The sequence below is a fragment of the Salmo salar genome, chromosome ssa15 (assembly GCF_905237065.1).
Source record: "Salmo salar chromosome ssa15, Ssal_v3.1, whole genome shotgun sequence".
Taxonomy (NCBI): Eukaryota; Metazoa; Chordata; class Actinopteri; order Salmoniformes; family Salmonidae; genus Salmo; species Salmo salar.
In genome coordinates, this window is record NC_059456.1 from 74754334 (window position 1) to 74780228 (window position 25895).

Below are 25895 nucleotides of genomic sequence, written 5' to 3' on the forward strand. Positions count from 1 at the left end.
CACTCACTGACACATACCCACACTGGTCTGCCTATACAACCCTCGCCCTGCCCTCTTCTCCCTCAGTATCTGCCTGACTTCAGTAAGCACACTGCCTCCACACCGTCTGCTTTGGGTTACACGGTCACCAACACAGAGGAACATAATACAGGACATCTATAGAGGAGCGGACAGCCCCGACAACAGTAGAGCAGCATGGGGAGCAGCATGTCATGTGTTCCCCAACACAACTTCAGGTTCTCCAGCAAGAGTTTCATACGCAGGAACAGGTAAGGAAGGGCAATCCCTCACAACACAGGCAGAGTCTTAATGTCATACATGTCTGGCTCGTCTGTTGTGGTGTGGTATCGGAGATGGAGGGAATTCCTGGTATTTTTCACAGTGTTTGAGCTGTACGGTTTAAATGGAGGTTGGGAGGTTTATGGGATCAGAGACAGGATCACATAGGGGGTACATGAGAGCACATGAGCAGTGGTATATTTCCAACTGTGCGATACAGTTACTGTTTTCCTCTTATTTGCATCTGTTAAACTGTAGTTTTGTTTCTTGTCAGATAATCTGGTTCCCTTATCAGTATCTGACCCAAATTAGAATTGAATATAATACAATGGTTAGGATAGAATATAATATAATGGTTAGAATAGAATAGAATGGTTAGGATAGAATATAATAGAATGGTTAGGATATAAGATAATGGTTAGGATATAAGATAATGGTTAGGATATAATGTAATGGTTAGGATAGAATAGAATGGTTAGGATAGAATATAATGGTAGGATATAATAGAATGGTTAGGATACAAAAGAAAGGTTAGGATATAATATAATGGTTCGGATAGAATAGAAAATAATGGTTAGCATAGAATGGTTAGGAGAAAATAGATTGGTTAGGATATAATAGAATGGTTAGAATATAATGGTTAGGATAGAATATAATCACTGCCGGGACATAAACTGACAATGTCCTAGTCCTGAAATAATTATTTTGGATTGTTCGAAGTTGATTACTATTGCTGTAAGCTTATGCTACTTTAATGTACTATCAGAGTCATAAAATGAATCAACTTTATGACCCTCAGTGAAATGCTTTTACTTATAGCCACTTAGCAAAGCAAGGGCCATGATGGTACAACTGTTATGAATTGCTACTTTACCACATGGTTTACCATTCTGGGGGCAGCCTCTCTCTGTGGTATCCTTAGGGTTCTGCCAAGTAAATTTATGTTCAAATAAAAACAGAAGTTTAGTGTTGTCCAAAGTGCACCTAACCGTTGCCTCTTTAAAAGCATGCACACACTTGAAAGCGCACACTCACACACACACAAACACAGGTGAATTGATTGTTCACTTGGAAAAATAAATGCTGTGTTCTCACATACTCTGTGTCCTGCTCTCTCTCTCAATTCAGTTCAATTCAAGGGGCTTTATTGGCATGGGAAACATACAGTCGAAGTCGGAAGTTTACATAGACTTAGGTTGGAGTCATTAAAACTTGTTTTTCAATCACTCCACAAATTTCTTGTTAACAAACTATAATTTTGGCAAGTCGGTTAGGACATCTATTTTGTGCATGAAACAAGTAATTTTTCCAACAATTGTTTAAAGAAAGATTATTTCACTAATAACTCACTGTATCACAATTCCAGTGGGTCAGAAGTTTACATACACTAAGTTGACTGTGCCTTTAAACAGCTTGGAAAATTCCAGAACATGATATCATGGCTTTAGAAGCTTCTGATAGGCTAATTGGCATCATTTGAGTCAATTGGAGGTGTACCTGTGGATGTATTTCAAGGTCTACCTTCAATCTCAGTGCCTCTTTGCTTGACATCATGGGAAAATCAAAAGAAATCAGCCAAGACCTCAGAAAATAAAATTATAGACCTCCACAAGACTGGTTCATCCTTGGGAGCAATTTCCAAACGTCTGAAGGTACCATGTTTATCTGTACAAACAATAGTACGCAAGTATAAACACCATGGGACCACGCAGCCGTCATACCGCTCAGAAAGGAGATGCATTCTGTCTCCTAGAGATGAACGTACTTTGGTGCGAAAAGTGCAAATCAATCCCAGAACAACAGCAAAGGACCTTGTGAAGATGCTGGAGGAAACGGGTACAAAAATATCTATATCCACATTAAAACTAGTCCTATATCAACATAACCTGAAAGGCCACTCAGCAAGGAAGAAGCCACTGCTCCAAAACCGCCATAAAAAAGCCAGACTACGGTTTGCAACTGCACATGGGGACAAAGATCGTACTTTTTGGAGAAATTTCCTCTGGTCTGATGAAACAGAAATGGAAGTGTTTGGCCATAATGACCATCGTTATGTTTGGAGGAAAAAGGGGGAGGCTTGCAAGCCGAAGAACACCATCCCAACCGTGAAGCACGGGGGTGGCAGCATCATGTTGTGGGGGTGCTTTGCTGCAGGAGGGACTGGTGCACTTCACAAAATAGATGGCTTCATGAGGAAGGAAAATTATGTGGATATATTGAAAACATCTCAAGCCATCAGTCAGGAAGTTAAAGCTTGGTTGCAAATGGGTCTTCCAAATGGACAATGACCCCAAGCATACTTCCAAAGTTATGGCAAAATGGCTTAAGGGCAACAAAGTCAAGGTATTGGAGTGGCCATCACAAAGCCCTGACCTCAATCCTATAGACAATTTGTGGGCAGAACTGAAAAAGCGTGTGCGAGCAAGGAGGCCTGCAAACCTGACTCAGTTACACCAGCTGTGTCTGGAGGAATGGGCCAACATTCACCAACTTATTGTGGGAAGCTTGTGGAAGTCTACCCGAAACATTTGACCGAAGTTAAACAATTTAAAGGCAATGCTACCAAATACTAATTGAGTGTATGTAAACTTCTGACACACTGGGAATGTGATGAAAGAAATAAAAGCTGAAATAAATCATTCTCTCTACTATTATTCTGACATTTAACATTCTTAAAATGAAGTGGTGATCCTAACTGACTTAAGACAGGGCATTTTTACTAGGATTAAATGTCAGGAATTGTGAAAAACTGAGTTTAAATGTATTTGGCTAAGGTGTATGTAAACTTCAGACTTCAACTGTATATGTAAGCGAGTGGGGCTTAAGCTGCATCCCTGTCTCACCCCACGGCCCTCTGGGAAGAAATGTGTGTATTTTTTGCCTATTTTAACCACACAGTGGTTGTTTGTGTACATGGATTTTATGCCAAATTGAGTCTAATTTTTTTTTTAAATAAACAAAGCATGAGAAGACTTTGCCTTTGTTTTGGTTTGTCTGTTTGTCAATTAGGGTGTGCAGGGTGAATACGTGGTCTGTCGTACGATAATTTGGTAAAAAGCCAGTTTGACATTTGCTCAGTACATTGTTTTCATTGAGGATATGTATAAGTCTGCTGTTAATAATAATGCAGAGGATTTTCCCAAGGTTGCTGTTGACGCATATCCCACTGTAGTTATTGGGGTTGAATTGTGAATTGGGGTGATCAGTCCTTAGTTCCAAATATTGGGGAAGATGCCAGAGCTAAGGATGATGTTAAAGAGTTTTAGTATAGCCGATTGGAATTTGTTGTCTGTATATTTGATCATTTCATTGAGGATACTATCAACACCACAGGCCTTTTTGGGTTGGAAGGTTTTTATTTTGTCCTGTAGTTCATTCAAGGTAATTGGAGAATCTAGTGGGTTTTGGTAGTCTTTAATAGTTGATTCTAAGATTTGTATTTGATCGTGTATATGTTTTGCTGTTTGTTCTTTGTTAAAGAGCCTAAAAGATTGGATAAGTGGTTTACCCATACATCTCCATTTTGGATAGATAATTCTTCGTATTTTTGTTTGTTTAGTGTTTTCCAATTTTCCCAGAAGTGGTTAGAGTCTATGGATTCCTCAATTACATTGAGATGATTTCTGACGTGCTGTTCCTTCTTTTAATGTAGTGTATTTCTGTATTGTTTTAGTGATTCACCATAGTGAAGGTGTAGACTCAGGTTTTCTGGGTCTCTATATTTTTGGTTGGACAGGTTTCTCAATTTCTTTCTTTGATTTTTGCATTCTTCATCAAACCATTTGTCATTGTTGTTAATTTTCTTCGGTTTTCTATTTGAGATTTTTAGATTTGATAGGGAAGCTGAGAGGTCAAATATACTGTTAATATTTTCTACTGCCAAGTTTACACCTTCACTATTACAGTGGAACATTTTGTACAGGAAGTTGTCTAAAAGGGATTGAATTTGTTGTTGTTTTTTGGTAGGTTTCCAAACTGCATTCCTTCCATCTATAGCATTTCTTAATATTACTCGGTCTGATAGGGGTGTCAGTGGGCTGACTGTGAACGCTCTGAGAGACTCTGGGTTGAGGTCAGTGATAAAGTAGTCTACAGTACTACTGCCAAGAGATGAGCTATAGGTGTACCTACCATAGGAGTCCCCTTGAAGCCTACCATTGACTATGTACATACCCAGCTTACGACAGAGCTGCAGGAGTTTTTGTTGGTTATGTTGTCATAGATGTGCCTAGGGGGCATATGGGAGTGGGAATGCTGCCACCTCCAGGCAGGTGTTTGTCCCCCTGTGTGCTGAGGGTGTCAGGTTCTTGTCCGGTTCTGGCATTTAGGTCACCACAGACTAGTACATGTCATTAAAGTATGGGGATTCTAGTGGGGGGACATAGGTAGCACACAGGAGGACATTTTTCTCTGTTGATCATTTCCTTTTGAATTTCTAGCCAAATGTATAATGTTCCTGTTTTGATTAATTTAATGGAGTGAGTTTGGTCTGCTCTATACCAAATTAGCATACCCCCTGAGTCCCTTCCCTGTTTCACACCTGGTAGTTTGGTGGATGGGACTACCAGCTCTCTGTAACCTAGAGGGCAACTAGTGGGTCCAACTCCTCTATACCAGGTTTCTTGTAGGATGACAATGTCTCACATGCTCTCTCTGTGTAGTGAAAGGGCCAGGTTCAGCTCAGTTATTCCCTGTAGAGCGAGATAATGTGAATGCCAATCTAGTGACACAGAAAATACTAGGTTCGCAGATACCAGTCTTAGTCAATAAGTTTACAGAGTTGACATTTCTGGATTGCGTTAGACAGTCAGTGTTCACATTATATTGTTCTGCTCAGAACCTGGAATATAGTGATCACTTTATTGATGATTGATTGATGCTTGTCAGTCTTATTTGTCAGTCATCACATTCTGATCCGAACTTGATTGCCACCAGCTCAGATGAAGTCTTTGTTTTATGCTAATGTAATTTAGATGGGCCACAGGGAGATAGAGAGAGAAACTCGAGGGAGATTGTAAAAGTTGACTCACTCTGTTATCAATGCACCGGAAATGTTTCTTTATGAAGCTGTGACACTAAAGATAACAGATGGGGTTCAGGCTTGACAAAGGAGGAGATTGAAGCCTTTATTTCTTTATTCATGCACTGCCTATCTGAGACATAAGCACTGAATGTTTTGCTAATTTAAATAGGTGATATTGAAGGGAACTGACAAAGGGGTTTCCTGGTCAAATGTGTCTAGATTTACAATGCGAAATCAGGCACTCACTTTACACTCCACACCCTTTCAAACTGAAAAGGGAACTCCTCAGAAAGGAACACATTCATCTTGAACTCATTGTTTTCATCCGCCATTGTGAAGCCAGCTGGTAGCACAGCAAACGGACAGGCTAGCTAGGCTACCTGCGTGGTAAACATGTGAGAGTGAGTTGTAACACAAGTTTCTTTTCCCCCTTCCCTCCCGGAGCAGCAGCCGCTTGTTCCGTAAGAAGTATCCCCAGGAAGGACAGGAGAAGTCCAACAGCATCATCAATATTCTCTGCACTGTCACTCCGAGGAAGGTATGGAACGCTGGAAAACTCTCTCCCTCCCTCTTCCCCCCGTTCTCCCTCCATCTCTCTCACTCTCCCTCTTCCATTCTCTCTCTAAACCATGATAAACAACATAAAATATTTGTGTGTGTTCATGAAATATGTCTATGACAAATTCTCTCATCTCAACCATGTCAGACAGACACACTTACTATGTTGATACATGTATGTATAATCTTGGAAGCAAAAAAATTGTTATCTTACAGGGACAACTGAATAATCTTTCTTTTCTTTAGCCCCAATTTAAGTTCGTTTTTTTACCTAGGCAAGTCAGTTAAGAACAAATTCTTATTTTCAATGACGGCCTAGGAACACTGGGTTAACTGCCTTGTTCAGGGGCAGAACGACAGATTTTTACCTCGTCAGCTCGGGGATTCGATCTAGTCCAAAGCTCTAACCATTATGCTACCTGCCGCCCTGGGTTTGTTGTGCACAATGGACTAATATTCACTAATGTGATTGGTTGCTTGCAGGAGATGACCCATAAGGATCTGGAGAAGATCGAGAACACTAAGTGGGAACTTCCGTTCCCTTATGACCCAGCCAATGGCTGGAAGAAAAGCAGCATCAATGTCAAGAACTATGGCAGGATGGTCCACAGCTCTAAAGTCCGCTTCCGCTTTCTCCACTGCCAGGTGAGAAACAACTACACACACACACACACACACACACACACACACACACACACACACACACACACACACACACACACACACACACACACACACACACACACACACACACACACACACACACACACACAGAGATGCGAGCACACTCACACACACAGAGGCGAGCACACGAGGCGAGCACACACACACACACAGAGAGAGGCGAGCACACACACACATCCTCTGATGGAACTGTAACACCTCAAGTCACTTCAGATAACTGACTAACTAAATGATGAAACAACAATATAGCACAATAAACATATACCTCCACACAGTCATTTTGGTTAATGAGGTCTTTAAACAAGCCTCAACCCCACAGTGAAACAGTGTGTTAGTCACCCCCGATGGGAGGCAAACCAAATAAACAGGTGGAGGGGACAGGATGTAGTCCTAGCTCTGCGGGTTTGTGAAACGGTTAGCTAGTGCTTAGCTAACGTTGACGTGGTGACCGAGGGGGATGAATAAAACGAGGGTTCAGCATAGGGGACCGCAGGCTGCGTTTCAACACGCTGGGCACTGAAGGAATTGGGAAACAACTCTGAGACAACCTCAGGGCTGATCTAAGAACAGGTATACAGGAAAATACCGGCGCCCAACCGTGGGAATCGCTATCTGTCACAGATGAAATCATGCTGTCAAAGAGAGTGAGAGAGAGAGAGACAAAAAAAGGAGTGAAAGAATCGAGTGTTGGAATGGAGTGTCATAGGGGAAAGAACACATTGTTTGGTAACTCAATACATCACAGAGAGTAAATCGAGGAGGAAGTATTGCTTCACTATTTTTTTACCTGAAAAAAGTACAGGGCTAGTCTTGTCAAATGGCAGGAAGTGATTGTAAATCACAAGTGACTCTTTGAGAAATCCCATAAATCCTCAGAATACCACACATCCTCCTAATACAACAAGTCCTTATGATCAAAATCCAGCACAACACTTCCTACAGATGTAGAATTACTCACAGTCAGCAAAATTTGTGCACTTTATAGGAAATCGGGTGCTATTTGGGACGTTCATAATGTCATGATGAATCAATCTCCAAATCATTATTTGGTAACACTGCATCACAAAGCCAATCCTTTAGAATATCAGAGAAAGACTGTTTCCCCTAATGACAACCATAATAGACAGATAAAGACATATCACTTCCTCGCACACTGACTGACTGACTGACTGACTGACTGACTGACTGACTGACTGACTGACTGACTGACTGACTCACTCACTCACTCACTCACTCACTCACTCACTCACTCACTCACTCACTCACTCACTCACTCACTCACTCACTCACTCACTCACTCACTCACTCACTCACTCACTCACTCACTCACTCACTCACTCACTCACTCACTCACTCACTCACTCACTCTGTCTCTGTCTCTGTCTCTATCTCTTGCACTCTCTCCTCAGGATGTGCATGACTGCTACCTGGACCTCTTCCAGACACACCTTCATTTTGTCTCCAACAACACCACTGGACTCACCTACCAGGTGAGGCTTTCCAACTTTCCAACATAAATGTTATTTATGGAGATAGATTGTACTCAGAATGTTGTAAATTAATGAGTAATGATTCACAAATTGATCATTAATGACAAATGGAGAGGAAATGTTTACTATGACACAGTAGTCTCAGTGCACTGATTGTAAAATAGCTCTGTATTATAAGAGCATCTGCTAAATGACTCAAATGTAATGTCGTTTTCAATCTCGTGTCCCTGTCTAAGTGAATATAACCGATACACCGATTACGTGTCCCTTGCGAACGTTTTTTGTATTGGTAAACATGGTGTGTATGATTGTTCATACTTTACTAGACAGGTTAAGGAGACAGTCATCAAGCAGTGTCTATATCGTGTTTGTCTATATCGTGTTTGTACTAGACTCAGTCACAGGGTGGAGGGCTGCTGGAGCATTACTGGATATTAGACATTATGACGACAAATGTAAGGCCTCAGACAATCATACATGCAACCTGGCCGGCCTTAGTTTTACACCAATTAATAATGATATTTGCCTACGTAGAAATTCCAAAACTGAAACTGAAAAACAAGCACATTTGACCATTGATGGTCATAAGATCAAAAAAATTCAGCTATTTTGAATACGTTTTCTTGGTCGTAGAGTCATGAAATGTTCAGAGTCCATAAAGGGGAGTGACTGCTTTCAATGAATGTGAAACTATAACATTTGTCAACAATTTAGTTATGAGGTATTATCCATGCTTGAAAAACAGTGAAACCCATACTTTTTTTAAAAGTATATTTCTTTGGTCACGACAATGAAACTGTATGGTTAAATGGAATGATTGAATGACTAAGATTTCACATGGGTTTTGTGTGTGCAGGGGACTCTTCCTCTGAAAGAGCTCACCATCTGCAACCTGCAGCAGAACTGTAACCACAGCCAACTCCAGGAATTTGCCTTCCGGATCAACGGTTAGTTGGCCTTTTACTTGAAAGGGAAAAACAAAATTACTCCTTGTGGTAGTAGTGGTATTCATAAATAGCAGAGCACAGAGCGCTGAGATGTTGAAATCACTAGTTTCAAGTTTTCTATTGACTATAGCCAAACTGTGCTGAGTTGGCATTGGACCACCGTGTGTTTATAGTTGTAACAGCTGTGTGGTAGGCAAGGTTCTATTCTCATCGACTGAAACAAAGAAAATCTAGTTCAGGAATTTGTATAAGCTACTTTGCATTAAGTAGTGACTAAATGCCCCTCTTCTTTCAACCAATCTCAAAGCTACTTGAGATGTGTGCGAAATAACTTGACTGTCAAACATCTTGTATTGCTGTCAAAAACTCAAAACGAAACGCACGGTTCTCAAGTTTCTTTTCTTTCTCAGCAAAGACAGACAGAGCCCGTATTCACGTTCACAATCCCAAACTGCAACCACACAACATTTTCAAACGGTGGCGTTTCCTATATTCCGACATTCCGGTGACTCAAAAGTGCTGTGACCTCTTTCACCTCCACACAACCCCAAGACTAACTAGAGTCGCCTCTATCAGCCCTCAGTCAGGGGGCCAAGCCGCTCTTGAAGGCCCCTCTTGTTGTGCGACAGGTGCTCCTGAACTCGCTCAGCTGTCAAGGCAGAAAGGCCAGCGCCCGCTCTAAGCCCTATCAAGACATTTAATCTATTGCACATTCCAGGGGCATCCTACTTAATGCCTGCTAGTTTTGCCCCTTAGAATCTGGGCTCATATCCACAAACTGTCTCAGAGTAGGAGTGCTGAACTATGATCAGTTTTACCTTATACATATTAATGAATAAGATGATATGGACAGATCCTAGATCAGCACTCCTACTCTGAGAGGCTTTGTGGATATGGGCGCTGATCTCTAAATGTTCCTGGACTTCATTATCAACTTGACTGCATCTTTGATAGTGATGATAGGAAGTAGTTGCAAAATGAATTTGAGCATGGTTGATGGATTTGTGCCTTAGCCAGCTTCTCTGTCGTCCATTCTATGGCATGACAATTACTGTCAGAGGGGTCTGCTAAAGCACAGACATACCTGGCAACCGGGGTTGAATTGGAATGTATTTAGGATTTAAATGTGTTTGATGAGGGGATCTTGGGCATTTCTCTGCATTCAAGATGACACACATTGTGATTAAAAGTCATTGACACCTAAAGCCAGCTCAAGTCACAGAGAATTCTTTATCATTCACATCATTTTTTTGAAACGGAAGAGATCTCCGCTATCAAACGTTTTCTTTGCTACCCATGGCCAAAACATATGTCACATTCATAGATATTTCCCGGAGCAAACTGATTTAATAAACTATTGTATTTCAGATGTTTTCTCTGTTCTGAGAGAGCCTTTATTTACCTGCAGGGTGGCTGTAGTAGACTTCACTGGAAACACACGTAGAATAACATGACAAAACTCTGAGTGAAGTGAGAGATTGTGCGCAGCGATAACTCTGAGTAAAAATCTTCCTCATTGCTACACTGCTGAATCAGCTTCACTGTAAACTGACCAGGAGTTGACTTAGCATGACATGCCAGGAACACGCAAGGTCCTGAAAACTGCCCTAGAAAATTCTGGAAAGTTCATGCCAAGGTTAAGTTGGTGTCATGTTGCGCAACATTTTTTCATCACATTTTTGTAATTGTATTCTGATAGAGATATATATGAAATGAGAGGAGGATGAGACAGATGAGAGGGTATCACAGCCAGGAAAAGAGTAGCGGAGGGGGAAGAAAGTGAGAGCCGCACACCCCCGCCTCTAGGAGGAATGGCCTCAGAAGTCCAGACTCTCACACTCCCATACGTGAGTTAAGGTGGACAGGTCAGAACAATAGGCCTCGGCTCCTGAAAAATTTAACGACCCGACACGCCTTGGTTGGGTTTTAACTTTGGCTGTCCTCACGTGAACCATGTGAAAATGCCTCCTTCAAGGGTGTGTGATGATCACGGTCTAAAATGAAGGCTGGAACAAGGAGAAAGAAAATCAACTAACAAGAGCAGCATGGCCGCTGATTAGAGAAGCAGTCAGCTGGCAAGGCAAGCATTCCGGACAATGACAAAGGCGTGGGCTGGAATGAAAGAGGCTGTTATCTCTAGTATGTGTAGTAGGGCTGATAAAGGGAGATTCCAGCTCTATTCACCTCAGGTCCTGTAGGCTACATTCCTGTTGGGAAGGAAGTCCAGAGGGAGGTGGGATTGCTTCCCCACTAGGAGAGCTGTTATGAGGCCAAAGAGAGCGGGGCCCATATGTAGCACGCGTTTCAGAGTAGAAGGGCTGATTTAGGATCGGTTTGGCCTTTTAGACCACAACGGATAAGATGGCATGGACATGGGGACCTGACATGGGGACCACACCCCCTTTCAAACAGTCATGTATTTACCAGATTATTGCCGGCGTAAGCCTTTTATATGTCCTGTGCACATGCCGGCACTGTTGACGAGTGGGAGTAGGGGTGTGTCGATGTGGATGGGCCTATTTTAATAAATCCATTAATATACACCATTACGAAGAAATCCAATATTAATTTGTTTAGACAGGTCCATAAGAGACATTAAGACTAATACAATTTATTTTCAAAAGAAAAGCATATTTTGCATTTGAATTACATTACTGGTCTGGGCAGCCTATAGGCTACATGGCTATGCAGTGGTGAACAGTACTTAAGTAAAAATACTTAAACGTTTTTTGGGGGTATCTGTACTCTACTTTACTATTTATATTTTTGACAACTTTTACTTTTACTTCACTACATTCCTAAAGAAAATAATGTAAGTTTTACTCCATACAGTTTCCCTGACACCCAAATGTACTTGTTACATTTTGAATGCTTAGCAGGACAGGAAAATGGTACAATTCATTCATTTATGAAGAGAAAATCCCTGGTCATCCCTAATGCCTCTGATCTGGCGGACCCACTTAACCCAAATGCTTTGTTTGTAAATTATGTCTGAGTGTTGGAGTGTGCCGCTGGCTATCCGTAAATAAAAATATATAGAAAATCGTGCCGTAATCGGTTTGCTTAATATAAGGATTTTTTGATACTTAAGTATCTTTTGCAATTACATTTACTTTTGATACTTAAGTATATTTAAAACCAAATACTTTTACTTGAGGTATTTTCTATTAAGATATCTTTACTCTTACTCAAGTATGACAATTGGGTACTTTTTCCACCACTGTGGCTGTGCCACGCAAATGAAATCAATTGTTAGTTATTTTGTTCATTAAACAGACAAGACATTCTTACATAATTGCGCATGGGCTCATCTGGAAAAGAGAGGCTATGTGTAGCTCAAGAAGCTCATTCATATTAACCCATTGTTCAGTGGCTAAATATTAGGCCTAATACTGCAGTAAATAAATCACCAGCCAATGTGATCACACCATCGTGCGCTCTCTCCTTTCAAACTACCTAGTTCTTTTGGTTGAAGACAGATAAACTACAAATGGCTAGTAGTTAGAAACGTATGCATATTAACCCATCATTTATTAGCTAAATATCAGTGGCCTTTAAATATTTACCTGTCAAAGTCAAGAAGAAATATGAAATGGCAGTGTGCGTTCCCCCAGGCCAAATGCCAAGGCATTTCTATGACAATAGACAAGAACAGCTCAAGGACAGAACTACATACATTTCAATGGAGAGAATAAATGCATTCAAATCATTTCTGTGAAGCTGTGTCTGTAAAAAGTTGGCGGCATGCTAAAGTTGGTGTGTTTTTGTCTTAGTTTGAAAGGGATATCAGGCTACAGGGTGTGTCCTGGGGAAGTTTGACAGAACGTGTAATTAACATGACGGAGAGCTCTACCTATCTACAGTATTTTCACAATACTTCCTTTGTGAAATAGTGGTAAAATCAAAAGTCTAATTTACTAGCGACGACAAACTTCCAGTTGCATAATGCACAGCCTTCTATTTAAATGGATAGGGTAGGGCTTTAGCAGGAAGCGCTGATGGTCATCTCCTCTCTGACCTCATGACCTTTGACCCCTGCAGGTGTCAGCCTGAACCCCATCATCGTCTATTGCTCCAACCAGGAGGAGATGGACATGTGGTTCGGCCTGCTCAAAGAACATATCGAGATCAACGGGGGCACCCCCATCGCACCTATCGAGACCTACACCAGGGTTAAGGTAAGGAAATAATACTGTGTTTCATTGATATGGCAGTGCAGATGACGGAAATGGAGGCCAGTTAAAGAGACAGTTAAGGAGGCCCAAGTAGGGCTGATCCTGGGTTGATCCTGAGGGTAAAACAGCAATCAATCAACAGGATGTGTTGAGTCATGTAGGTCATGGCTGTCTCTTCCTGAGGGCATGATCCATTCCCAGGGAGCGGTCATGACTGTGGCCGCACCACAACCACATCACTAGACTCACATCTGCACTGGGTCAAAGTATGGCTACACCAACAGGTGTGGAAAAGGCTGATCACACACATTCAATAGTGGATGAAATATAGGGCATCTACACAAGCAGGTTTGACCAACGGTATATCCCAATGCATATGTTCTGAAAAGCAAAGAAAAAAATAATTCATGCAACATTCTTCCTGTATCACTTCCAATAGTGACAGCTAGTGTAGGAACAATTGTTGATTCGTTATACAGTATTCTCGCCCAGGAAGTATGATATTATGTAAGTATGATTGCGTCACTATCAGAGAATGAAAAGCCCCGTCATTATAGCATGTGTAAATAAATAAATAAATAAATAAATAAATAAATGTAAATGTAAATGTAAATTATAGCAATTATAGCTCATACTGTGGAGAAGTTCTGTATGTGTTTAATGTTTATTTCGCGTAACTGGTGCTAGATTATTTCCATGCCTTGCTAATGTAAACATGTCTACCTGTTTCCTGCAGAATGTAAAGGAGAACACGGAGGGGAGAGAGGAGCTGAGGAACTCAATCAATAAAGACCCCATCTATGAGTGGGAGGGTTCTCAGCGTGAGAGTCTGGGGCCCATCACTTTCGTAACCAAAGTCAGTCTGCAGCACCTCCCCTGCCAGGTACAACACCCACCTCCGCTCACCTTTCTGTGGCTTATGATGTGCCTATGGCGCATTGTAACCTGTCACTGAACCATTATAACCTGACAGTGAACCATTATAACCTGACAGTGAAACATTATAACCTGACAGTGAAACATTAGAACTTGTCAGTAAAACATTAGAACTTGTCAGTGAAACATTATAACCTGACAGTGAAACATTATAACCTGTCAGTAAAACGTTATAACCTGACAGTGAAACATTATAACCTGACAGTGAAACATTATAATCTGTCACTGAAGCACTATAGCCTGGCAGTGAAACATTATAATCTGTCACTGAAACATTATAACCTGATTGTGAAACATTATAATCTGTCACTGAAACATTATAACCTGATTGTGAAACATTACAACCTGACAATGAAACATTGTAACCTGTCACTGAAAATGATAACCTGTCACTGAATCATTATATCCTTTGATATTAGAACATGACTGATTATTGATTGTAGAGACACTTTTTGATATTCAAATATTACTCAAACGAAGAAGCCTGCATATACAGTCCGCATTGCACATAAATAGATTAGACACATTTTAAGAAAGATGAATAAGAGAGTGTATTCATGGTCTTGACTGTTGCTATCTTGTTTTGTGAAACCAGACAATTTATGGAATTGTCCATTAGACAGTTATGACTCCAACCTGTTATCAGTCAGATAGTGGGGATCTGAGAATGAGGAGTAAACGTAACATTATCAATCAATAACATCTACCTTGGAGCCCTCTGACTCTCTCTCTCTCTCTCTCTCTGTCACACACACACACACACACACACACACACACACACACACACACACACACACACACACACACACACACACACACACACACACACACACACACACACACACACACACACTTACTCTTTCGCAACTTCACCATGACCTCACCACAACGTAAGGAGTGAGCATTGTTGTCTGCTAGGATACCTTGAGGGAGTGTATGGGCAGAACACTAGTCTATTACAGTTACCACAACACTTACTCCCTAGGTCTCATACACTCCTACAAGGCGTGACGTTACTCTGCTAACCGAGCGAGAAAGTAACCAAGGAAATACATGATGCTGACTAGGCTTAATCCTATAAAACAGCAACGCTCATGTAGCCGGCGGGTGAATCTGCCAATTAACGTTTGATGGGAACTGGCGGTAGCCTGATGGAATTCTTTCGAAGGAAGATTGAAGGGCTTGTAAACTGGGTGTGTGAGAGGCAGTTGCTTAGCTCACGCAGCAACTTGACTCACCTCACAGCTGGAATGTCAGCTGTCTGCCAGACACGCCCTCGGCAGGGCGGAGAAACACGCTCACGGGCATGCAAGTGCGTGCGCACCACACACACACACACACACACACACACACACACACACACACACACACACACACACACACACACACACACACACACACACACACACACACACACACACACACACGATCAGGGAGATAACAGCCACTTGTACTTAGCTACTACACTGAACAAAAATATTAAAGCAACATGTAAAGTGTTGGTGCCATGTTTCATGAGCTGAAATAAAAGATCATAGAAATGTTCCATACTGTACGCACAAAAAGCTTGTTTCCCTCAAATGTTGTGCACACATTTGTTTATATCCCTGTTAGTGAGCATTTCTCCTTTGTCAAGATCAAATCAAATTTGATTTGTCACATGCGTCAAATACAACAGGTTTAGACCTTACTATGAAATGCTTACTTACAGGCCCTTAACTAACAATGCAGTTTTAAGAAAAATAAGAGTTAAGAAAAATATTTACTAAATAAACTGAAGTAAAAACTAAAAGAGCAACAATAACGAGGCTATATACAGGGGGTAACGGTACCGAGTCAGGTTAGTTGAGGTAATTGAGGTAATATGTACATGTAGGTAGGGGTAATATGTACATGTAGGTAGGGGTAAAGTGACTATGCAAAGATAATAGATAATAAGCAGTGAGTAGCAGTAGCGTAAAAAAAATGTGTGTGGGGGTCAATGCAAATAGTCTGGGTAGTCATTTGATTAGCTGTTCAGCAGTCTTATGGCTTGGGGGGTAGAAACTGTTAAGAAGCCTTTTGGACCTAGACTTGACGCTCCGGTACGGCTTGCCGTGTGGTAGCAGAGAGAACAGTCTATGACTAGGGTGGCTGGAGTCTTTGGCAATTTTTAAGACCTGACGCCGCCTGGTACAGAGGTCCTGGATGTCATCAAGCTTGGCCCCAGTGATGTACTGGGTCATATGCACTACCCTCCGTAGAGCCTTGTGGTCAGAGGCCGAGCAGTTTCCCTATCAGGCGGTGATACAACCAGTCAGGATGCTCTCGATAGTGCAGCTGTAGAACACCTGACAGGTGTGGCATATCAAGAAGCTGATGATTATCAAGCTGATTAAACAGCATGATTATTACACATTACACAGAGGAGTATTTCTGTCTGTAATAAAGCCCTTTTGTGGGGTAAAACTCATTCTGATTGGCTGGGCCTGACTCCCCAGTGGCTGGGCCTGGCTTCCAAGTGAGTGTGCATATGCCCTCCAATGCCCACCCATGGTTGCACCCCTGGCCAGTCATGTGAAATCCATAGATTAGGGCCTAATGAATTCATTTCAATTGACTGATTTCCTTATATGAACTGTAAGTCAATAAAATATTTGAAATTGTTGCATGTTGCGTTTATATTTTTGTTCAGTAGATTTCAATGTAAGGGCCTTCTATATTTGACACAGAAAGCCCAGGAGAACTATGTAACTGATTGCATTTGATGTGAAAACACATGGCACTTCAATTACTTACTCTTATACTGAGCGCAAGATACATTGACAGGATATAGACATTTTCATTAATTAGCTAATGCAGTGAGAGTTGATTGTTTCTATTGTGTCTAATACAGGAGCAGAGTGACAGACTACTGGTGATGTACCCAGCCACTCTGATCATCCTATCAGAAGAGAGCCACGGACTTTTCTACAAGGTACCTTTAATTCGTCCCATTGAACCATACAGATGTAGGATCTTAATTTGAGCCATTTTTCTACAGCAGGAAAATAATCTTCCCACAACAAGAAATGTGAATTATTATGTGGATTATAATTAATGGACATTTTTTGTAGGGGTTGATATATTTTTCGTTAGGGCAAATCAAGTCTGACATTTTAAATGGAAATGACAAACTAGAAGCCTCAAATACACTACAAGTTTTCACTTCCTGCTGTGCAGAAATATTCTCAGCAACAAAATAGTGATACAATTAAGATAATACATCTGTAGATGTAGACTGTTAGCTAGCCTGGTCCCAGATCTGTTTGTGCTATCAAGTCAAATCCTTGTCATGCCAAAAAGTGTCAAGGAATTGGCATGATAGCACAAACAGACTGGCATCCAGGCTAACTCTTATGTACATTTTGTACTATACATAATGTACTCACCCCAAGAGCTCATATACAGTAAGTGACTCATATCCTTGATTATGCTCGAGGACCTTATTTGTCATGTTTGCAGTCCTTTCCCTCTGATCTGTCTTTGTATCAGAAGTGTGTGAAATGGTATGTATAACGGTGTGTGTGTGTGTGTGTATGATTGCAGGGGAAACTTCCACTTAACATGGTCACTGTAACCACACCCTGCCAGGACGTCAAGCCCAACACCTTCATGATTGAAGGTAAATTAACCACTATCTCACACTTATTGTGCAAGCCTCCCCTCAAATACAACATATGTATATGACACAGGTCTGTTATGACGTATAGATTTTAATGAAGGCCGGTGTTTTGTCGACATTTCCAAATGTCAACAAAACAAGAAACGCTTTTATGTGCAAATATTGATGTAATGACCATCATATCGAAGTAAACTTGGAGTCACGCGATGACATGGTGTGTGGTCCTCCCACTACGAAAGGCATGCAGTTTATTAGGCTACAGATGAAATAAGTTATGATGAATTTATCAGGGTGGTGAAAGTGCAAGGTGATGAGCTTGATGCTCCTTTCCAATTAATATCGAGGGACTTATTCTGGTGACGTGATCATCGTCTTCTGTTTCACAAATACAAATAACCTCATCATGTAGGCTATATGTGTGCTCTAGCCAATGTTGCGCTGTTAGCTAGAGCCACATGTCAATACCAGAGTGGGCACACTTGCTATATCTCAAAAATGTTTGTGAGAAAACCATCACTAGAGTTGAAAATGCGATGGAAACCCAATTCATTTGTATTTTTTATTCGGTACATGGGAATTTAACCACAAAAGGTATTTTTATGTGCACTACGTCATCACGCACAACCTTTTGTCGGCAACAAGTCAATTTGATGGAAACATCTCTGGTGGGAAAATGTGCATGAAAATCTGTCGCCAATTGAATGCAAATCTAGCTAATGACACTGAACGTTGCCTCATGCACATTCAATGAGTGACCTTACCCATTGTTTTGCCCTGCTGTCACAGGCAAGATGATAAACCCTATTCTGGTGTCCTGTTTGGATAAGAGGGAGTTCTATGACTGGATCCAGCACTTCAAAGCCTTCGATGTCCCTGTGGTCAGCCCCCCACCCCCCGTTTATGACATCATCTACACCCCCACAGCGAAAGAGGTGAGACATTAGATTAGAACAACAAGGCCCTTCTGAGTTTTAACTGTGTCCATTCCCTTGTTGTCAGGTCTTAACATGTTGTGTTGTATTTTTCACACTAGGCTCCAGAGGTTGATAGGTGGAGTTGGAACAGCCGGAGCCAGAGCCGGAGTGAGTCTCTGAGGCTGGGGCAGTCCGCTGGGAGTGAGTCTCTGAGGCTGGGGCAGTCCGCTGGGAGTGAGTCTCTGAGGCTGGGGCAGTCCGCTGGGAGTGAGTCTCTGAGGCTGGGGCAGTCCGCTGGGAGTGAGTCTCTGAGGCTGGGGCAGTCCCACAGTGGACGGGGGTCTGGTTCCGGGTCCCACCACCTCCAGTTTCCCCCTAGACACGCGGACAACCCTCTGTCCCCAGGGTACACAGAACCCCTATGTGTAAGTTTGCACTTGAATACTTTCTACCAGGCCTGGATCAAATACATATGTCAGACACATTCAAATGACAAAATAAGCTAAATTAAGCACACGTCAAAGTATTTGAAATGTTTTTGAGCCAGTTCTGCTTTCTACAAAGAAACGAGGGTGAAATGGAATGTGTGTTACTTCCATGTGAACTAGGCCACTCAAAGCGAATTTATTTACCTTTACACTACGACGTTGGGCGTTGTAAGGCTCTGCCCTGTGGTGGTCATTTATATGTAGCCGGTATATATAGTATCTGATATCCACAGGACTCCATATCATTAAAGCGCGTGTTTGTTTTGGTGGAGTTGAGCTCAGCATTTTCCAAATGGGAATTATTAACCAAGTTTTAGACTGTGCCTCTCCTGGTGCAACCCAAGCCAATGCTGAAGTCCTTAAACCTCTCAAAAATGAGATAATTCGTTGTGTTTTCCTCCTCTGAAATAACACCATTAAGATAACTTTGACCATGAGAAATGAGGGGCACTTACACGCTGCCTCAGCAATCAATAGGTTACCTGATAACGGAGAGTGTTTCAGATTCAGCAGAAGTAGCCTACGCTATCAAGACCTTGAGGTGACTTCCTGAAGAGAGAATGACCCTACAGACTGGTCGCTCATCCAATTAGCTTATACTGGGAAAGGCGCTGTGCCCACAGGACATGTTGTTCTTGGTGTGTGTGTAGAGTTTAGTTTAGAAACATTTATTTAAGTGTCACTCCACAACGATACATAATTAAGATTTTTTACCACATTGTGGACAGACCCCTCAAATTGAGTTGAGACACTAAAAACTATTTGAGTCAAACATGGTACAGGAGTCATCTACAATACGTTGCATCATCTATACACATATGCATAAACAAAAAACAAAATACAGTCGATAAAAGGACAATTAGGTACTTATAAAGAAACATCTCCATTGGAGGACAAGGTGGCAGTCTTTGATGCAGGCATTTACATTATTGTTACCTGATAAAATGTCACATAATTAATTATTTTCATTTAGACTGTTAACATTTTCATTTTGATTGGAGAGCTGAAGAAAAAGATAATTCCTAATATTGTTGTATAACACACAGTAAAGCAAGGCATGAGCTTGCAAAGTAGCTCAAATGTAGTAAGTACTTGAAATGTTGCTAATTAGTTAAAATGCTAATGTTTTCCATGATGGAATTCGAACTCGCAACCTTTAGGTTGCTAGACATTCGCTAACATACTAAGTAGTTGCAAAGTAGCTCAAAAGTAGTAAGTACTTGAAAAATTGCTAATTAGCTAAAATGCTAAAGTTGTCCGTGATGAGATTCGAAACCTTTGGGTTGCTAGACATTCACGTTATACTCCCACCCATCTACCCTGACCAACGACCCTACTTTAGTTTTGCCTTAAGTAACCATCTGTCCTATGTAACCATACCAAACTTAACATATCATACTCATTTGGGCTTCCAGGAGTTACATTTACTATGTTACGTCTAGTCTATTAGACCAGGCTGTTATCTAGGGGAGTGTTTTTGTATCTACCAGTCTCAATAGAGAGATGGGCCACTCCACATCTATATTTTGCAAAAGAGCTTCGATTTTGCTTGGTTAAAACTTTCCGTATATAGGGTTCAGTCCCAAAAGCGCGTTTAAAAAGGTAGTAGTTGCGCAGTTTGTTACTTTCGGGTTTATTTATCAGTTGGTTCCACTTTAGTTCATTGCTCTCTAAAAGTGCTGATTCAAAAATATTACGGTCATTTCTAAAATACACTTCATCTGTATCAGTGAGCTGAGTCATATGGGTGGACTGTATGTGTGTGTGTGTGTGGCCTACTCCAAGCTACTGAACTGCACCTCCGCAGTACCAATTCAGATGATTGAAACCTTCAACTTTCCTTGCTTAGATTTTGGCAACAGATAATATAAGCTAGACTTATTCCAATAAAGCAGGAAGCAACTTAAGTTTTCAGGGCGGGTAGGAACAAAAGCATCATGTCAGGTGTGCCAGATTCCAAGTTTCTTTGAGTAGCACACTTTGGGCCGGTTTCCCGGACCCCTATTAAGCCTACTCCTTGACTCAAAAGTTTGCTCAATGGAAAAAGTCTTGAGGATTGAGTAGTAGTATCAGTGTTCATTCACATCACCCTAGCTTGTTGCAATGTCACCGACCATACTTGACCTTTGCCCTCTGTCGCTGTGTGTCCTTATAGTACATCTCCAGTCGGCCCTCCTCCACTGAGACGGCTCGGCTGGGCAGCCGCAGTAACAGCGTTTCGTCCCACGCCGCCAGGCCCGAGCGTGACCCCCGACCTTTGTCACAGCGCTGCTCCTACCTCCCCCATGAGGGGCCGGTGGTGATGTCCCCCGTGTACAACACCCCCTACTCAGGCCTGCACCGTGACCGCGCCAGCACCCCGCAATTCCTGGAGAAAGCCACCCTCATCAAGGTACTAACTTCAGCCTGGCGGCTAACTTGATTTTGGAATATTCCCTCTGGGACTTATCTTTGCATTTGGCATTTTAGTCATTTAGCAGACACTCTTATCCAGAGAAATTTACAAAAGCAATTAGGATTAAGTGCCTTGCTCAAGGGCACATGGACAGATTTTTCACGTAGTCGTTACATCATGGGTACTAGAACTAAAATAGACTAGTACCACAAAGCAACAGGTCTGTGAGTTAAAGAAGTATATGGTAGTACCTCTTCAGCTTAATTCAGAAAATGTGGCTTCAGGGAGATATTACATCATAAGTGCTGGACATAAAACAACTTACCGTAACCTTCCGCCGTCAGGGGGTTCCAATTAAAAAGACTAAAGACAGATCAGTGTAGCAGGCTAGTGGCATACACTCCCTACGCCACACACATACAGATGTGACGCTCGTAGACTACACCCCCACTACCTCACCCCTTTTCCCTTCGCCCCTCTGTAGAGCATGTGTGAGCTTAGACCCATCTCTCCGCTTGGTAACCCTACCCCAAATCCCAGCGCTAAGTGCGGCTTAAATGATTAGCTTCTGCTAGCCTAGGAGCGTGAGAGAGCGAGAAAAGATAAAGGCCATTCACCCACTGTGCTGCAAGGAACAGCTGACTGACTGAGGCTCAGAAGAATAATGATAACCCCTGGAAATCCCTGTGTGATTAGTCCAACAGCTGGAGCACCCCTCAGACGTCCCCGAAGTACGCATCGCTCTCCACCCCCCAGCGCCACTCAGACATGTGCGCCCCCCGGCAGCCCCTGTCGCCCCTGTACGACGAGCCCTGCACCCCTGACACCTACGCCCAGGAGGAGGAGAGCTGGCCCAGGCAGCAGCCTACGGTAAGTCGACCGCGATACTGGATCCCTGTGTCTCAGTTTACACCACAACCGCACTCCCCACCAACTCTCACACACATACTGTACACGCACATATCACATATGCACACCTGAACTGTACAACAAAAGTACACACATGCACACAATCAGGTACATGTGCATATAGACGCAGGCACATGCATGCACGCATACAGGAAACGTTTGACCATGGGGGTACTGACGCAGGCAATGGACAGAGGCTAAGGGCTGCATGCTGCTGATGACTTATTGATTATTTCTAATGCATAATGAAGTGAACTGCTGAGAGATTAAATTCCTTGTCACTAGCAACGTCCTGTACATGACCTGTATTTTAAAGAAATATGATTTAATGGATTGAATTGAAGTTTTCTGTCTAGGTTTGTCTAGATTTTAGACACCATATTGACACATAGGGCACTTCAATTCCAATTACTATGACTACAAATTTGACCTGCTGGCTTTTTAACGCTTGCACCCTCTGATTTCAGCAACAATGTTGGAGAGGACCACCACAGAAGCAGCAGGACCCTCATCTCCTACCCTCCTCCTTCCAGCTGCGCACCCCTCCCCTGGGCAAGCGTTGCAGGAGGAGCCTGGTGCTCTGCCAAGGCCAGGGGCTGGAGATGGAGGGCCCTCAGGGGCCAGCAGACCAGAGAACTGAAGCTGTCCCCAGACTAAGGCTGCTGCTGCCTGCACCCAAAGCAGTGCAAGAGGAGGTAGGAAACGGACACTCAATGGCTCATATTCACAAAGCATGAATGGTGATCCTTTATCAGAACTCAATGATTTATTGTTACGGGTCAATACGTCTTACAGATGTAGGATCTTAATTTGATCACTCTTTTGTTGCTGAGAATTTTCCTGCACAGCAGGAAATGCAAACTTGTAGTCTATTCAAGGTTTAAAAAGGCTTCTGAAGTTTGTCATTTCCACTTTAAAATGTCAGACTTGATTTGCCCTAACGAAAAATATATCAACTCCTACAAAAAAATGTCCAGTTATTATACCAACATAATAATTCACATGTTTTCCTGCTGTAGCAAACTGGCTCAAATTAAGCGCTTGAGTCGACATCTGCAGCCTTTACATTGAATGCAGTCTCCGCAAACGCAGGAGCATTGCCTTTAAAAGGCACATTGTCGACAGTGCTGTAAGACTTGAATCCTGGCCATAGTTAATGCATTATGGCTCAATCATATTTCTTTCGAATACTTTTGAATAATCTCCATTTGTACTCTATAATAATCATCTCTAAAGTACTATTTGTTGTTCTTGTACATGTGAAACTATTTTCTATCCTCTCATCTTTTGACAGAGGCTCTTCCCATCGATGGCTGCTATGAACACCCCCCAGATGCTGTATGGTTACTCAGCAGGTAAGAATGTCAAGCATGCTCATGTAAACTAACACGCTGCACATCACAATGCAACAACATTGGTTACCTTTAACCTACTACGTACTTAGCATTTCTGTCATGCACACCATTTCAAACCCGTCTCATACATTGTCACGTCGTCATTCACACACTACAATCCCACTAAAAGCAAAGCCTGCCTTAGTTGGTAATCTACTTCAAAAACCTCAATGACACAGAGGTCTGTTCATAAGGGGACTGGAGAAAAAGGGCACATTTGCACATGCAGGATAGTTTAATATACCATATAAAACATTGGAATATTGGACTGGGTGTGTCACTGTTAACATGCAGTTTGCAAAAAAAAAGTTAAGGAAAAGTGCAGGAAATGCACAGATGTGCCAATGAAATGGAGCTTAGGCCAGCTTTAAATACCATGTGTTCAGGTGTCTCATGGGGGGAAAGCCCAGTGTAAGAGAACACTGTTCCAGACAGGGTTACTGCTAGCCATGACTGACAGCTCACAACTAGGCTAGGACCGCTCGCTCTAGCTCATATCTATGTCTCCTTTTATCTCATATAAAAACAGGATGGGCTTTAAAGAGGTTATCTCGGTATCTACAAATATAAACCCACTATAAAATTGCCTATAACTCAGGGCATTATCAGGTGATCCCTTCAAGTTGTATGTCTTTGCACAATTCCGAGGACAAAACAGAGGACAAACCGTGGTGCTGTTAGGTATGCAACAGGACAGGTTTTACAATACAGTAACACTGTGTAGCTGTTCACACACACCATGAGAGAGTGACAGTATACATTGGACCTGATCCAAAACTGGTTGCCCAATCTGGGCCAGGTCTTGTACTCTTCTTCTTCTGCTCTTTGAAAACTAAAAGCCTGGGAATCGCGTCTCTCTCGCCCCAACAGATCACAACTCATACCTTGAACCATCTGAGACAGATGACCAGGAAATGGACTATGACAACATTTGGGAGTACGACTGCAATACCGAGATAATTCAACCCATGTCTGGAATTTCGCCACACCGGACGGGATTAGACTTTGGGGCCAGAGGCCTTGGTGCCATGGCAAACAATCAGCAGAGATGGTTATAAAAACAAACAATGGGCCGGCACTCGTCGGGACATGCGCAAACAACAGATCCCTATCAGAGAGCCATTCAGTGACCCAAGCTCACTACTGCATTTCATGGTTGTGCCCCAAATGGCACCCTATTCCTGATATAGTGTGCTCTGTTTCAAAGTAGTTAACTATATAGGGAATAGGGTGTGAATAATGTATTTGTTAGATAGTCAAAAGAATGCTTTAAGTGGCCATGAGATAAGAGGAACCTTTTAGTATTAATGCTGCACTACTGTGTACTGTATGTAAATGCAGATAAACATGATTCAGCAAAAACACTTTCCCACACAACAGCATAAAAAGGTAGGAAACTGAGCCTACCTCTGTTAATGTAGCATTAATGAAAGTGCAAAATGTACATAGTTTCTATCCCTGAGCGCTTGAACATGTTTTTTTTTTTGTTACCGCTGTATCATTGCACTGCATTTGGCTTCATTTGAATTTTGAGAGTTTTTAAAAATTATTTATGGGCATTTTCTTTAACGCCGTCCTGTTTAAATGCTTTTATATTGTGTAAACTTTTTGATTCATATGTTATATCATTATTATATTTTTGCATCATAGACAACATGTCTTTGGTTGTAAGCTGTAAAAAGCATTCCAGAAAACTTAACAATAGCAACACATCAGTATAATTTATTTAATGTTCTGAAATAACAAGGCAAACATTGATGGCTTGAATGGACTTCCTCCATTCTGTTACTGCTGCAAAATGTTGCTTGTCTTTGTGGCTTGTTTCTCATACTTTCAGGTGTTTATTTAAGTTTTTAATATAAACTAGTATTGATATTATTTGCATTATTATACTGTGATTATTTTGATGGATGTTTAGTAGTAATTATGACCTAAAACATACTAAGACATTATATAAATAGGTAAAACGTTATTACACATTTCCTGCATAAGCATGAATAAACTATTTATAAATAGTGTACATCTATATATAGATGTATAAGCATTACAAGTAATTAGCA

The 25895-nt window shown here is 41.8% G+C and overlaps 1 protein-coding gene across 3 annotated transcripts; it reads left to right on the top strand.

The window, feature by feature from the left end:
- LOC106572136 (pleckstrin homology domain-containing family N member 1) lies at positions 1–25713 on the top strand. Of its 3 annotated transcripts, none has more exons than XM_014146003.2 (17): positions 1–269; positions 5750–5840; positions 6344–6505; positions 7954–8034; positions 8891–8981; positions 13023–13159; positions 13893–14039; positions 16968–17048; positions 17660–17735; positions 18522–18667; positions 18769–18929; positions 18963–19074; positions 21293–21529; positions 22229–22402; positions 22909–23136; positions 23736–23796; positions 24706–25713. In XM_014146003.2, the coding sequence occupies exons 1-17, from the start codon at positions 196–198 to the stop codon at positions 24891–24893; spliced, it is 2247 nt and encodes a 748-aa protein (XP_014001478.1). In that variant the 5' UTR covers positions 1–195; the 3' UTR covers positions 24894–25713. The 3 variants fall into 3 exon arrangements, with proteins under 3 accessions (XP_014001478.1, XP_014001479.1, XP_014001477.1); XM_014146004.2 differs by having other exon boundaries at positions 18769–18830; positions 18864–19074; XM_014146002.2 differs by having other exon boundaries at positions 18769–19074.
- Positions 25714–25895: the final 182 nt, after the last annotated feature.

Bases quoted from the DNA above. Each gene is read 5' to 3' on its own strand.
- LOC106572136 (XM_014146002.2), top strand. From the start codon at position 196: ATGGGGAGCAGCATGTCATGTGTTCCCCAACACAACTTCAGGTTCTCC. The intron at 17,736-18,521 runs GTAAATTAACCA...CTGCTGTCACAG, and splicing joins CAACACCTTCATGATTGAAG to GCAAGATGATAAACCCTATT. The intron at 23,797-24,705 runs GTAAGAATGTCA...TCGCCCCAACAG, and splicing joins GCTGTATGGTTACTCAGCAG to ATCACAACTCATACCTTGAA.